The 14,094-nt window shown below is 36.9% G+C and overlaps 1 protein-coding gene across 1 annotated transcript in view; it reads left to right on the top strand.

Annotated features, from left to right (window-relative positions):
• cntn5 (contactin 5) overlaps nt 1–14,094 on the top strand; it is a 342,737-nt gene that overhangs the window by 192,297 nt on the left and 136,346 nt on the right. The window contains exon 3 of the mRNA XM_081371769.1: nt 8,859–9,062. Coding sequence (XP_081227895.1) covers nt 8,859–9,062 — 204 coding nt within the window. The remainder of the gene's footprint in view (nt 1–8,858; nt 9,063–14,094) is intronic.

The raw sequence follows: 14,094 nt of genomic DNA, 5'->3' as shown, positions 1-14,094 counted from the left end.
AGATTAGTGGTGTGGAGTATGTGGTATTACACGCCATAAAGTGCATATCATATGCACGTGAAAACTGCGTATGATATGCATGTAAAAAAAAATAATAATAATGTGCATATAAATTGCACGATAAATACAATTTGTGCTATAGATACGCACTTTCATGATATCGGGTGGGTTTTAATGGGGTCATGTCATGAAAATTTTTCTTTTTTTTTAGCTTTTTGACAAATGGTGACACGTGGGTGAAAAATTAAGCTTAATTCTGGAGGTCCGGTGGCTCTGTTACAGTATGTTGTGGAGGGCAGTTTGCTGGCATGGTTTGAGTCCACTTGTCCCCTTAAAGGGAAGGGTCACTGCAAATCAATGCTCAGCTCTTGTGATCACCTTTATCCTATGATGAAACATTTTAATCCTGGTGGGAGTAAACAATGCCTTCATTCATAGGGCATAAAGGGGGTCATTGAATGATTTGATGAGTAAGAAAATGAGGTGAATCATAGGCTATGGCATTTGCAGTCACCAGATCTCACCCAGTTCAACACCTATAGAAGATTTTGGACCAGCATATTAGACTGCACCCTCAACAACCATCCTCAAAACTCCAAATAAAGGAATATCCTTTGGGAGTTCCAGACACTCAAGAATCAATGCCAATGCGTATCGAAGATGTTCTAAGATACAAGTGTGTGTTGTCAGCTCTACCTATTTAGTGTTTAGAAACTTGAACTTTTATAGTGATGTTGCAAGGAGAATGGAGGGCATACAACAAGGATTTTATTTGTGGGTTTACTGATTTTTTAAGTGAAATTGTACTGAAATATGATAAATTGCTACTAGTGGGTGATTTTAACATACATGTGTGTTGTCCTACAAAGCCACTGGTAAGAGATTTTTTGAATGTAATCGATTCTTTCAATCTTATACAACACGTGCATAAACCCACTCATGTTCAAGGTCATATTTTAGACCTAGTTTTGACTTATGGTTTATCTATTGCTGATGTTGAAATATGAGATCAAGCTTCCTCTGACCATAAGTCAATTATTTTTAAGATGTTGACACCACGTAAAGTTGAAAAACCTAGAGCTCAAATCCAACTACGACGGGCTTTAAATGCTGGAGCAATAGAGCAATTTAAAGATCAATTTCTTGAAATTAACCCTTTTTATTTTATGGATAGTTTTTCTCTTACTGTGGACTCCTCACTTGAGGTGCTATATTCTGTTTGTTTATCTCTCTTGGACTCAGTAGCCCCACTTCATGTCAAAAAGTGAAAATTTAGATCAGAGCCCTGGCTGAATGATGTGACTCGTGGGTTGAGGATAACCTGTAGAAAACTTGAACGAAAATGGAAAAAAGATAAGTTACAGGTATCTTTTCAAATGCTACGGGAGTCTCAAGATAACTATCAGAATACCGTACAGATGGCTAAGAGGAATTACTTTGCAGAAGTAATTACAAATAATAGTAGTAAGCCGCAAGTTTTATTCAATATAGTAAATTCTTTTTTTAATCCAAAATCAGATATGCTACTCCATCTGCCACCCATTACTTGTGAGACTTTTTTGGATTATTTTGTCCGAAAGATCTCTGACATTAAAACCACAATCAAACCTAGTTTGTTTGATCCTTCTGTTGTTCGGCCACCATTTGTTACATTTGACCATTTTGAAATGATCTCCTTGCAGTCACTAGCTGAGGTAATCAAACAGTCAAAAATAACTGACTGTTCATTAGACATTATTCCAGCTAAATTGATAAAGGAAGCATTTGATGTTCTTGGCCATAGTATTTTAGTCATTATAAACAATAGTCTTTTAACTGGAGTTGTTCCTAAACACTTTAAATACGCTCTTGTTCAGCCCCTTTTAAAAAAAACTCATTTGGACCCTGCTGTCGTATCAAACTACCGGCCAATCTCGAAGTTACCTTTTTTGTCCAAGGTTTTGGAGAAGGTCGTTTTGAATCAAATTAATAGCTTTTTGATTCAGAACGATATCTTTGAAGTTTTTCAGTCAGGTTTAAGGGCTTTTCACAGTACTGAGTCTGCCTTGATCAGGGTTTTAAATGACTTATTGACTGCAGTCGACTCAGGGTCTTCAGCAGTTCTTGTTTTATTAGACCTTAGCGCTGCGTTTGATACCATTGACCACAACATTCTACTCTCACGTCTAGAAAATGCAGTAGGAATTCAAGGTATACAGCGCTTGCATGGTTTAAGTCTTTTCTTTTAAACAGAACCTTTTCGGTAAATATTGGTCGAGATAGTTCACAACCTGCCTCTCTGCTTAGTGGGGTTCCACAGGGGTCCATTCTTGGTCCAATTTTGTTTTCCTTGTATTTGCTACCCCTTGGGTCAATTTTTAGCAAACATGGAATACCCTTTCACTTTTATGCAGATGATATGCAAATTTATCTCCCTCTGAAAAAAAACAGTAAAAACCAAATAGAGTTGTTGCGGAATTGTATACATGACATTAAGTCATGGTTATCTTTAATTTTTTTTAAATTAAATGAAGAGAAAACTGAAGTTGTGTGGTTTGGAGTTCCAAATACTCTTGATGATCTGGGTGATTTAGCTCCCTTTTGTAAGCCATTAGTCTGAAATTTAGGTGTTCTTTTCGACAGTGATCTCAGGTTTGAGAGACAGATTTATTCTGTCGTTAAGTCTTGTTTCTATCATTTGAAATTATTAGCGAAAGTGAAACCATTTCTGTCCACTCGTGATCTTGAAAAGCTCATTCATGCATTTATATTTACAAGACTAGATTATTGCAATGCGTTATATGTCGGCATAAATAAAACACTGATTAATCGCTTACAATTAGTTCAAAACGCCGCTGCGAGACTTTTGACGGGTACTCGTAAGCGAGACCACATTACCCCAGTATTGAGCTCTTTAAATTGGTTACCAATTGACTACAGAATCAATTTTAAAATTTAAATTTTTGTTCATAAATCACTGAATGGTATGGCTCCATTGTATCTGGTAAATCTTATTAAGAAATACGAACCCAAACGGTCCTTGAGGTCAGCTGACCAGCTGGTTTTAACGACTCCCAGAACAAAGCGGAGAAGTGGAGATCGAGCTTTTGTAGCGATAGCTCCAAAACTGTGGAATGATCTACCCCTTTCTATCAGACTGGAACGTACTTTTACTGTTTTTAAACATAAGCTTAAGGAATACCTCCTAGCTCTAGCATTCAATGGGGTATAGTTACATTTGTAGGTTTATCAAACTGAGGGGTTTATTTAATTTCATTTTTATTTTATGTGGTGTTAATGATGTATGTTGTTATGATTGTTTATGTGTTTGTACAGCACTTTGTTCAATGACAAGTTGTGTAAAAGTGCTTAATAAATAAATAAAAGAAAGAATAAAGAATAAAGAATGTAGGATAGATGTTTTTTAAACACGAAAACTTCTAACAATAAGAGTAAAACTGACTCTGTTGGGTACACAAACCTTGATAAACATGATCTGTGAGACCTCAGGTTCTGATCGCTTGGAACTCCTGCAGAGTTCAGTTCCAACCTTGCTCCACAGCACCTGTCTGCAGTCCCTGAAGGTCTTCATTTTCTGGGCTGTATTTCTCAAAAGCATCATGAGCCAAGCTGATCGCTGAGACCATTGTGGCAACAATGCTTACAATGCTTTGGGGAAATGCAGCCCTGGTTTAGGTTTGTTTGATTAGGATTGGAAATGAACTTGGCAGGAAGGTAGACCTTCAGGAACCGGATTGGGCACCATTATATCTGAATGTTCAAAATGTGCAGTTTTTTTTTTTTTTTTTTATCTTTTTAAAATGTTTTTCTTGGTTATGTAAGAAATAATTGACTATGGGCCATTGAATTATAAAAAAAAAAAAAAAAAAAAATGCTCATCTGAGGTGGTAATGTGGCCACGACACAAAGCGTTACACACTGGGTGTGCATTATTTTCTAATAATTAAATGGCCCGGAGTCAGTTATTAGTATCAGTATCAGTTATATTACACTTATAATATCGCGGTAACACTTTATAATAACGTTCAGTTGTAAGTCATTTATAAGTGGTTAGTTAATGATGAACTAGTCATTTACAGAACATTCATAAATGATTATATACTAACATTTTATGTATGTTTTGTAAATTCCGTTACAAGTCATTTACATGTGATTAGTTAATGATTAACTAATTATTTACGAAACATGACTAAGCGTTCATAAATGATTAATAAGTGATATGTTAATTATTGTATGTATGTTTTGTAGATTCAGTTATAAGTAATTTACAATTGATTAGTTAATGATTAACTAGTCATATACAAAACATGAATATGCGTTTCATAAATGTTTAATAAATGTTTGTTTTTTTGTATGTATGTAGCAATTAGAGGGTGCAAAAAGTGTTGTAAATGCCTTGAATACACATACAGATCATTTGTAGGTATATGTAACACATTTACAAGTGATGAATAGTTTACACTTTAGATTAGGGGATGCAGAAAGTGTGGTAAATGATTTACAACGCTTTCTGCATCCCCTAATCTAAAGTGTAAACTATTCATCACTTGTAAATGTGTTACATATACATTCGCAGATAACATTCGCAGACCTTATGCCTTTTTGATTCTTGAAGTGGTAATCTACAAGTGAAGTGTAAGACATTTACAAGTTATGAATAGTTTACACTTTAGATTAGAGGATGCAGAAAGTGTTGTAAATGATTTATTCATGCGTTTACACATCTATAACAGATGTTGAACACTGTAGTGTGTACTGCAGTGTAAGTGCTGACTGGTGAGGGTATAGACAGCTGTCTTCTCTGAAACACATGGAGTCTTTAACCATTGTACACCTGATGTGAGCAAAACATACAAAAAAATGTAACATCATTTATTAAACATTTATGAAACACATAGTCATGTTAAGTAAATGATTAGTTAATCATTAACTAATCAATTGTAAATGACTTGTAACACAATTTACAAAACATACATAAAATGTTAGTATGTCACTTGCTACTCATTTATGAATGTTTTGTAAATGATTAGTTCATCATTAACTAATCACTTAAAAATGACTTACAACTGAACGTTATTATAAAGTGTTACCGTTTCTGCGATTTGGTTCTCCTTTATTTATTTATTTATTTTTGTCGGAAACCATCCATACTGAAAGGTACAGCATGTGGAAGATTGGTGCGCAAACGATAGTTCAGGTAGGAAAAATTTCACACAAGGAGAAGCATTAGGGTTAGGCCGAAAAACAGTTGGCAATTTAGAGAAAAACAGACTTGGCAGATTTGGACGGGATTCAAATCGCAATTTATGTCTGTGAAACAAAAATGTATCTAATGTCCTCCAAGAAAGCTAGTCCAGTCCGAAAAAGGCTTCCCTTATAACAGTTTAATATAGTAGCCGCATTTCCATTAACCTGCGAATTAAAAATGTGTCCAATAGAGACATGTAAATTTCGCAAAAACTTTTTTATGCTTGTATTTCAGTCAAAGAGGAATCTTTTGCAAAACTGTAATGTAAACAGTTTTTTTTTCCGCATTTACAGTTCACCTGGCGTATGTAAAAGTCGATCATTCTTTAAAGATGATGCGGTATGTTTGACCAGAAGACGAGACATAGTTCTTTATTAAACTCATAAAAGACAAAAGAATTGCAGGAATAGGGCAATCTAAACAACAAAGAAATGCCACAATTTATCAAGACCTTGAAGCAGATATGAGGGAGAAACACCCAACACCTCATATGTGCCGCTCCCAAGTATAAGGGGCTTGCCTTGCCATTAATGCTTGGATAACACGCCTACGTCTCCTTCGATTAAAAATAATGGCATGTGCGGTAGCTGGGATATACGTAAACCTACCAACATCCATTGCCATGATTTTTGGAATGATTTATCGCGAGAAGAAAAAATAACGTTTTAGTCGCTTAACATTGGTGTCACCATTCAGTTTAGTTTCATTATGATGGACTTTTAGTTTGTTTTCATTCTCATCTTTTATTTTCATTTCATTTCATATTTTCATTTAGAAAATATCACAAAAGTTTTGCGTAAAATTGTAATGGGAACGCACACATATTCTTCCACATTCACTCAGTCCTCACAACAGGAGTGACTGTGCCACAGTTTTCTGCCGTAAGCTCGCTGTATGAGCTTAGTTCGTTCAAATCCCAATTTTTTGCACAATATTTTTTTTTTTTTTTTGCTCTCTTCTTAGTCATCCCAAGGCAGTTTGTTTTGCTCAGAACCTGAAAAGACATAGTCTCCCCATACTTAAAAATGTCTTTGACTTCAAAGACTAAATTTAAGTAGAACTTAAAATGTTCAAAATCCATAACAAACCACCTCATAAACAATAAAACTGAGTGTCTTACACAATGTTACATGCAAGGGGCTTCTATTGAAGTTTTCAAAGGTATCCCATGAATGTTTAATCACGTAGGTTTCACATGATCCCGATTTAAAGCTCCCAACATAGTAACGTCCTCTTTCATATAAAGAGCTGGATCTGCCTGTCTGGATTCCTCTACTCCTCCCTCTCCCACCCATCTCTTTCACACAATCCTCGCCGCTTGCCTCCTCGTTCCCGCTCATCTGTCCATCAAGCATTCACCCAGCCATCCATCTATTCATCTTTCCATCCATCAAATTCAGTAACTGCCTATATTTATTTTATATGTACACTTTTCTGTTGATTTCTGTGTAGGCAGCTGTCTAGACACCTGTCTTCCATTTTTGGATCAGTTTTCTCTTTCTCTTCTTTAAGCATCTGGAAGCTGAGAACGACTTTCTTTTTTTTTCGCTTGATTTTCTGTCTGAATGAGAATGCATGCACATTTGAGACTACTTTTTTTTTTTTTTTCTATGGGAGAAAAGGAGCCCTGGGTGTATTTCTTATTCTCCTTGGCAGTCAAAACAGTCTCTAGTTTTGAAGCTATATTCTGAAGGCACTGGACAGCAAATGTCACATTTAGCAAGTATTAAAAGGGCTGTCTTTAATTAGGACCTCATAAATGTCAGCTCACTTTTTCCTCGAGTGCCTCTCCACACAAATACAGATTTACGTTTTGGGGCGGCTTTAATTTCTAGAGGTTACTTACCCTCTCTCCGGGCGAGACGTTCTATAAACGATTCCGTGCCACGGGAAGAATGAAGCATTTAAGTTGTCATTTGTTGGGTTGTCCTCATTAGTGAGCATCGCATCTGTGAGTTTAGTCAGACGGCTTGATGCGCTGGAGCTTAGTCACTTTGTTGAAGTTCTAATTGCCAACAGCAGAAAAGGGAGATTTCAGCAGGTGTATAATGACTCTTTAATTAAGATATTCAATAAGTCCTTCCTCTTTTGGCACCGTTTTAAACACAAATGGGCAATTTAGAATCATTTGTAGCAATTGTAAATCCACAGCAATGATTGACATGATATAACATAAATATAATTAGCTCTGTGTTTCCTCTGGGTGAATAATAATCAAGGATTTGCTATCTAAATTAATTTCTCTCTGTGTGAGTGGCGTTTGCAATAGAACGTGGCAACATTTTCAAGACAATATTTTGCAACTCTAATTTTCTCATGATGAGAAAAAAAAACTACAACAGGAAAACAAGGTGTCAAACTGTCAGCCTTACTTGTACCTTGTGTATCACAATGAGATTTTATTATTTTTTATCCTCCAAGCAGTGTATTATGATTCAAAAGTTCAGTGTCAGTACGATTTTTTTAATACTTTTATACACCAAGGACGCATTAAATTGATCAAAAGTGACAGTAAACACTTTTATAACGTTACAAAAGATTTAAAATAAATGCTGTTCTTTTGAGCTTTATATTAATCAAAGAAAACAAAAATCCATCAGTTTCCACAACATTTTTTAAGAAGCAGAACAGTTTTCAACATTAATAATAATAATAATAATAATAATAATAATAATAAATGTGTCCTGAGCACCAAATCAGCACACCGTATATAGACTTATTTCTGAAGGATCATGTGACACTGAAGACTGGAGTAATGGCTGTGAAAATTCTGCTTTCCCATCACAGAGATAAATAATTGTAGAATTGAATTTTTTATATTTTTCGGTAATTTCTTTTTTTTTTTCTTTTTTTTTTTTTTTTTATAAATGCAGCCTTGGTGAGCATTAGAGACTTTCAAAAACATTGAAAAATCTTACCAACCATAAACTTTTGAAAGGTAGTGTACTCGAAAAAAGTATGGAAGCTAAGTTTACATCTTGCAATTCTGACTTTTTGTCTCAGAATTGTGTGGCATGGTCGCAATTGAGAATTATAAAGTCAGAATTGCGTGATATAAAGTCGCAATTGCGTGTTATAAAGTCAGAATTATTGACATATAAACTCGCAATTGTGAGACATAAACTCTCAGAATTGTGAGATATAAAAACATAAAAAAAGACTGTTTTTTTCCTCAGAATTGCGAGTTTATATCTCACAATTCTGACTTTATAACACGCAATTGCGACTTTATATCACGCAATTCTGACTTTATGTCTCGCAATTGTGAGATAAAAAGTCGCAAATATATTTTAAAATGTTTTTTTCTGTGGCAGAAACAAGCTTCCATAGAAAAGCAATAAAACAATGTCAATATTTTAAAATGGCTGGTAATTTCAATTGTCCTTGACTGCAGTTTGTTTTGTAAGATTAGCAACTACATAAGTTACTAATGTACTGTAAGTCTGATTGCATTCACACACGCATCATTGTATGAAGGTTTGGGGGTTTGTTCAAATCCGTAACTCTAAACATGAGCAGTACTAATAGTGATCCGTGAAAATCTATCTTAGAGCCTGGCATTATGAATCAAAATTGTTAGGCGTAACAGCTCTCTCCGTTTTATTTTCAGATTTTGCTAGAGCCGTTGCCGCGAGACCCATCTCATACGCTGCAGTGCTGAGGATGAAGGCAGACAGTTCATCGTCATCCTCAATGAGCTCCAGGATGAGGTTAAGGAACAACTACGGAGTGGGATCGCCTAGCCAAGACTGGCCTCCGTTCTTCAGATACAGATACTCAGCCCTCAGCTCACAGGAGGACTACAGGAGTGAAGGTGCGAATGAGGCTGAATCACACAATCCCATGCCAATTCACCCACTCTCACGCTGAGCACTTACAAACTCACTCTCTCTGATCTGTGTTCTCGTCACACTGGGGCGAATGAGTTCTGCTTTTACTTCTTACTGACTTTAGAAGTTTGACCTCATAGAGAGTGGTTCAAATACTAATAGGAGTTGAGCAATGACTTGAATATGCCTTTTCTGTTTAGCGCTTTGGACCACGTTTCAATCTAAAAGGCCAGACTTAAAGAGGCCATGTTATGTCCTTTTTTTTTTTTTAAAGGGTCTGCTAGAATAGGTTTTCATGCTTGAATGTTAAAAAAAACACATTATTTTTCACATATTTTACATTGTTGCAGCACCTCTCTTCCCAGTCTGTCCGTAACTTTTATTTCCTATCTTTATGAAAAGCACTATGTGCTCTAAATCGGTCGGCTGGATCAGTTGGTTGTGATTGGTCAACCACTTTGAACGCGTTTTGGAAATGTCACGCCCCTTACCATAACCACGAGCTTCAACACACTATTAACGCAACTCAACCAGGCCTCGCCCCTTTTTTTGCATACAGTATGTCTTTGTTGTGATTATTATTTAAATGCAGAATATTGTGACTGTAATGTCTCATATTTGGACTTTTAAGTTTGAATTTGGTTTATTTCCTGTTTGTAGTTTGTAGTCATTTTGGTTCCCCTCGTTACTCCCTCATCATTTGCACCTAAGTCTTGTTATCTAGTTATCAGTTTCTCATATTTCAGTATTCATGTGTGTCCTTGTATTTTGGTTTCTTGTTTTCTTGTTCTCCTGCCTTTTGTATTCTCTGTTCTTGTTTTGCTTTTATTATTAAATATGCCTGCACTTAGTTCCACACCTCTGCCTACCTTCCTTGCCCTCTCCATGTTATCGTTACATGTATGTTCCTGGAGGAAAACTCAAGACTAACATCTAGGCATTTCTGGGAGTTCAGGCTTACTGATTTAAAGAATAACTCCCTTTGGAGTGGACCTTGTCCTTTGTAACTTTGCAGAGTTCATACTCAAACAGCAACATTACACACTAAAGAAAAGTTGAAAATGTAAAAAGCATAATAGGTCCTCTTTAACTTGACAGGTAAATGTGCTAGACCAATTGAGCTCTGATGGCACTTAACAGTCATTATTCTTGTAGTTAAAAACATTGCTAGGCAACACAGTATGTAGTGTTTTTGGATGCTAACGTCGACACCTGCAAGACTACCTTGGTCAACCAGCTTTACCAGCTGGGTTTAGCTTGTACAACAGCTAGACCTGTCCCAGACCATCACTAACCAGCAAGGCATTTAGGAGCTGATTTCAGTTGTCAGAGCCTAACAGACAAGGGCTGTGTTTTGGAGTCTTGTTTAACATTGAAAGTGACCTAGACATCTCACCAATGAATCATGTCTCTGTTCAGTTAGAGTTGACGGAGATCCCGGCCAGACGGAAATTGAACAGTGATCATTGAAACATCTCAGCACTTCCCAAACTCCCAGCCTTCTGTCAGCCTGACAACTGATGGATGCTGTTGTCACTGGGAGAAATATATGTTTACAAGAGAATGAGAAAGCTGTGTTATGAAAGAGACCTTTACAAATAAAAAATCCGCCAATTAAAATAAATATTTTTCTGCTCTTTGGGATATTTGAAGGATATTTGTTGGCACTGTGGGTCAAGTGTTTTTGACACTGAACACATTAACCGCTGCGGGAAATTCAACTAAAACCATATTAAGGCGCTTGCTAGGCTGGTTAGTTTTACATGGTTTGTGGTTGGTTAAAGCTGATCATTAGCTATTCTCACATGGCCAGAGTTTTGACTCGAAGTCCAATTTGCAACTTATTTTGCCCACTTAGACAGGATGAGACTGTCTGACAGATGAGTAAAGCGACCACAGTCTGTTTTGGTTTCATGTTGTTTAGAAATGGGGATATTTAAAATACACGATAGACTGGAACAAAAAGGGGTGCATTCAACGTACAGCACAGCAACGTACATGAACCGTTGTACCACTGTCACCAGACAAGAAGACGTTATTGAGTTTGTGTTGTCCTTGGCTACAGAGAAGTGTTTAAGAGTGCGTTCGTGGTTCAGTAGGAACAGATGAAGAAGTCTGATTGGGTCAGATCGGGGTCACAGGAACTGTCTCATTCGAGATGATGCAGTCAGTACCGCCATCTTCTCCGGATCACCACACTCCAACGGTTTAGGGGTCACCCAGGATACAACGGGGGAGCCGGAACAGAGCCGTCACATAAATGAGGTATGCGCCACTTCCTTCGCACACTGTGAGGATGCAGTAATTGTCAGTGAGAAGTCTCCTCTCCGTGTAACCTGCACTCTTCAGACTGTCGTTGAATCGTAGTGCTGGAAAGCTCATGGGGGGTACATAGGGCTGCTGTTTTCCCGGTGAGGCTGACGGATCACAGAGTGCCTCTCAGATGACTGATTTCTCTGACATTATCAAGCTGCTAAATCATAAAACACTCACCGTCACCCCATACTGAGACTACAAGATGCCTTAGACAAGCTGCACAGCACCGCAGATAGATAGATACAACGTCCTTTTCACATACTCTACAGTACCTCTCAGCTGGTACTATTTAAAACTCACAACTTTTGTTCACTGCGTAAATTTGCAGTTGCTGATCCACAGCTCAGTGTGATCTCGCAGCTGATACAAAAGCGACCTCACAAAAGTTTTAGAGATGAATATTATAAAAGCATACGAAAGTGTGTGGGCAGCAGTAATTATTCCTTCCTACATCTAAAAGACTTTTATTTTCTCATGTGTGGCGTGCAGAATAAATAACAGCCTACTGTATATGACTGAATATATCTGTATGTGTAATTTTTTCTTGTATTGAAAGAAAGTAGACATACATTGTGCTTTAGATGTTTTTTATTAGACCCCTGCACTACATTTGTGAGCCCAGACAGCAGAATATAACACAGTTGAAAATGCATAAATGGCTTGTGATAATGATAAATTGTGATTATTCAGTCAAGTGGGTTTGCAAATCTAATTGCAAATCTGTATGAATAGAATTGAGAAGTTGAGAGTCAGATATTTTCTCAAAAATTTGAAAAAATTGAATCAGTCAAAGTGATTCCAGAGCCAACAGCTCTTCATTGACTGAATCGATAAAAGCAGTTCTTGACTCGTCAACTTAAAAAATCAGTTAAAAATTCACTCACTGAATTGGGCAAAGCAGTTCTTGAACTTTAGCTCTTAAATCACTGAAAACAGTTCTCGAATCAACAAATCTCTCTTTGATTCGATCAAGTGGTTCTCGAGTTAACAGCTGAATGAGCTAAACGAGCTAACTGAGTTAGACAAAATTATTTTTGTGTAAATACGAGTAAATTGAAGTGAGTCAACTACTTACTGAATTAGTCAAAACGATTCTGAAGTAACCAACACACTAAAGGGACAGATTTTCTAAACGGCAAATTAGCGTGAGAGCTCAATTCCAAAAAACACCAATGGGAGTGGAAAGTTCTGCGCGTGATCCACTGACGACGTGCAAATTAAATAACTCAGATGCAGCTGGATCATTTACATAACCAACGCAATCTACCAAGAGCAGTGTAGATTAGCGTCTGGTTTACGAAAGGCTTTTTTTGGGCCATAAATAATGGCATGAATAAAATGATTCATTTAAATATACTTTCCTCCCATAAATGTTGCGTCTGAAGGGGAAACTCCTACGAATGCATATGCAATAATCTGGCCCTAAATTGTTAGAAGCCATTTTTGAGTTAAGAACTTACTCAACACATTCATTGAATAAATTGGTATATTTAAGACTTAGTGCTGCGCGATTAATCATATCGCAATCGCAAAGCGCTGTTAACGCAATTAACGCAGCATCTGTTCATTTTTGGCATCCTTTGGCTAGTGTTACATGATCCCGCTCTTATTCATGCAAATGCTTTTAAACCATTCATGCCCGATAAGACAAAATGAATGCGCTGCCTGTGAATGTCCTGACTGTGACACAAAGAAAGACTCGCGCTAATATCGTGCATGCGCATAAAACAGCATGCCAGAATACAGTTCTCTTTCGAGCTTGAACGAACTATAACACACACAATTATGCCAAAATGTCTTTTTGTCGAGTATCTTCATAACATAAGAGTAGTCTTATGGTGAACGTGAAGAGCTGTGACTCGTGAGAGAATGAGGCGCGTGTGAGATCCGCGTCTCTGACAGCAGCGGCTGGTCTTAAAGGGACAGTACACAGTAGCCACTAATTATATCTGTCGCTAAAGTTAATCAAAGAACAAAGGGAACAGAGAAAAACACTCACTACTCTTGACTAAATAACTTTTTTCTTTAGGCAGATTATCACTAATCTGTGTGTGCATTTATTTTCCTTGAACACCAAGCAAGTTGACTCATGAAACCATTTGTTTATTATATCGCATATCGTAATCGCAATATTGACCTCAATTATCGCAATATGAAATTTTCCCCAAATCGTGCAGCCCTATTAAGAATAAATCTCAGGTATGGTGAGTAGGGATTGTGTGTAGAGAACAATCAGCCACTTTTTTACAGTTAGGGCATGCTTGGATTGCACTGATTGCTCAAATTGACAGGTCTTGCATTTACAATATGCCAAAGGGAGGATCATTGCTCATCCACCAGAATTGTACTTCCTTTTACTTATTTTATGTAATTATAAAATTTTCGTTTCTGGTTTATTGTAGCATTTATACATGCAGTTATTTCTTATGTCCAGTAAAACACTTGTTTGGAGAAGTTTTTGGACTTTTTGTTGGCTACCATGATTCCAAACGCCATAATGTTTGATTGTATTGAGCTATCAACACAACATTTAGCTCAAATACAGTTGACATGATTGTGAACCAAACCTGCTGTTTTGTTAGAACTGTCGAGCCTTTTAGGCATGAAATCACTCTCCATAACTGAATCTGACATTCATGTTGGTATGAACATTGGGTTCTTTGGTGCAGCCCTGCCCATCGCCGTTGTGTTCGAAGTGCT

This window comes from Scardinius erythrophthalmus (genome assembly GCF_964197995.2).
Source record: "Scardinius erythrophthalmus genome assembly, chromosome: 8".
Classification (NCBI taxonomy): domain Eukaryota; kingdom Metazoa; phylum Chordata; class Actinopteri; order Cypriniformes; family Leuciscidae; genus Scardinius; species Scardinius erythrophthalmus.
The sequence above is the reverse complement of the archived record's forward strand: the minus strand, read 5'-3'. Positions and strand labels throughout refer to the sequence as shown.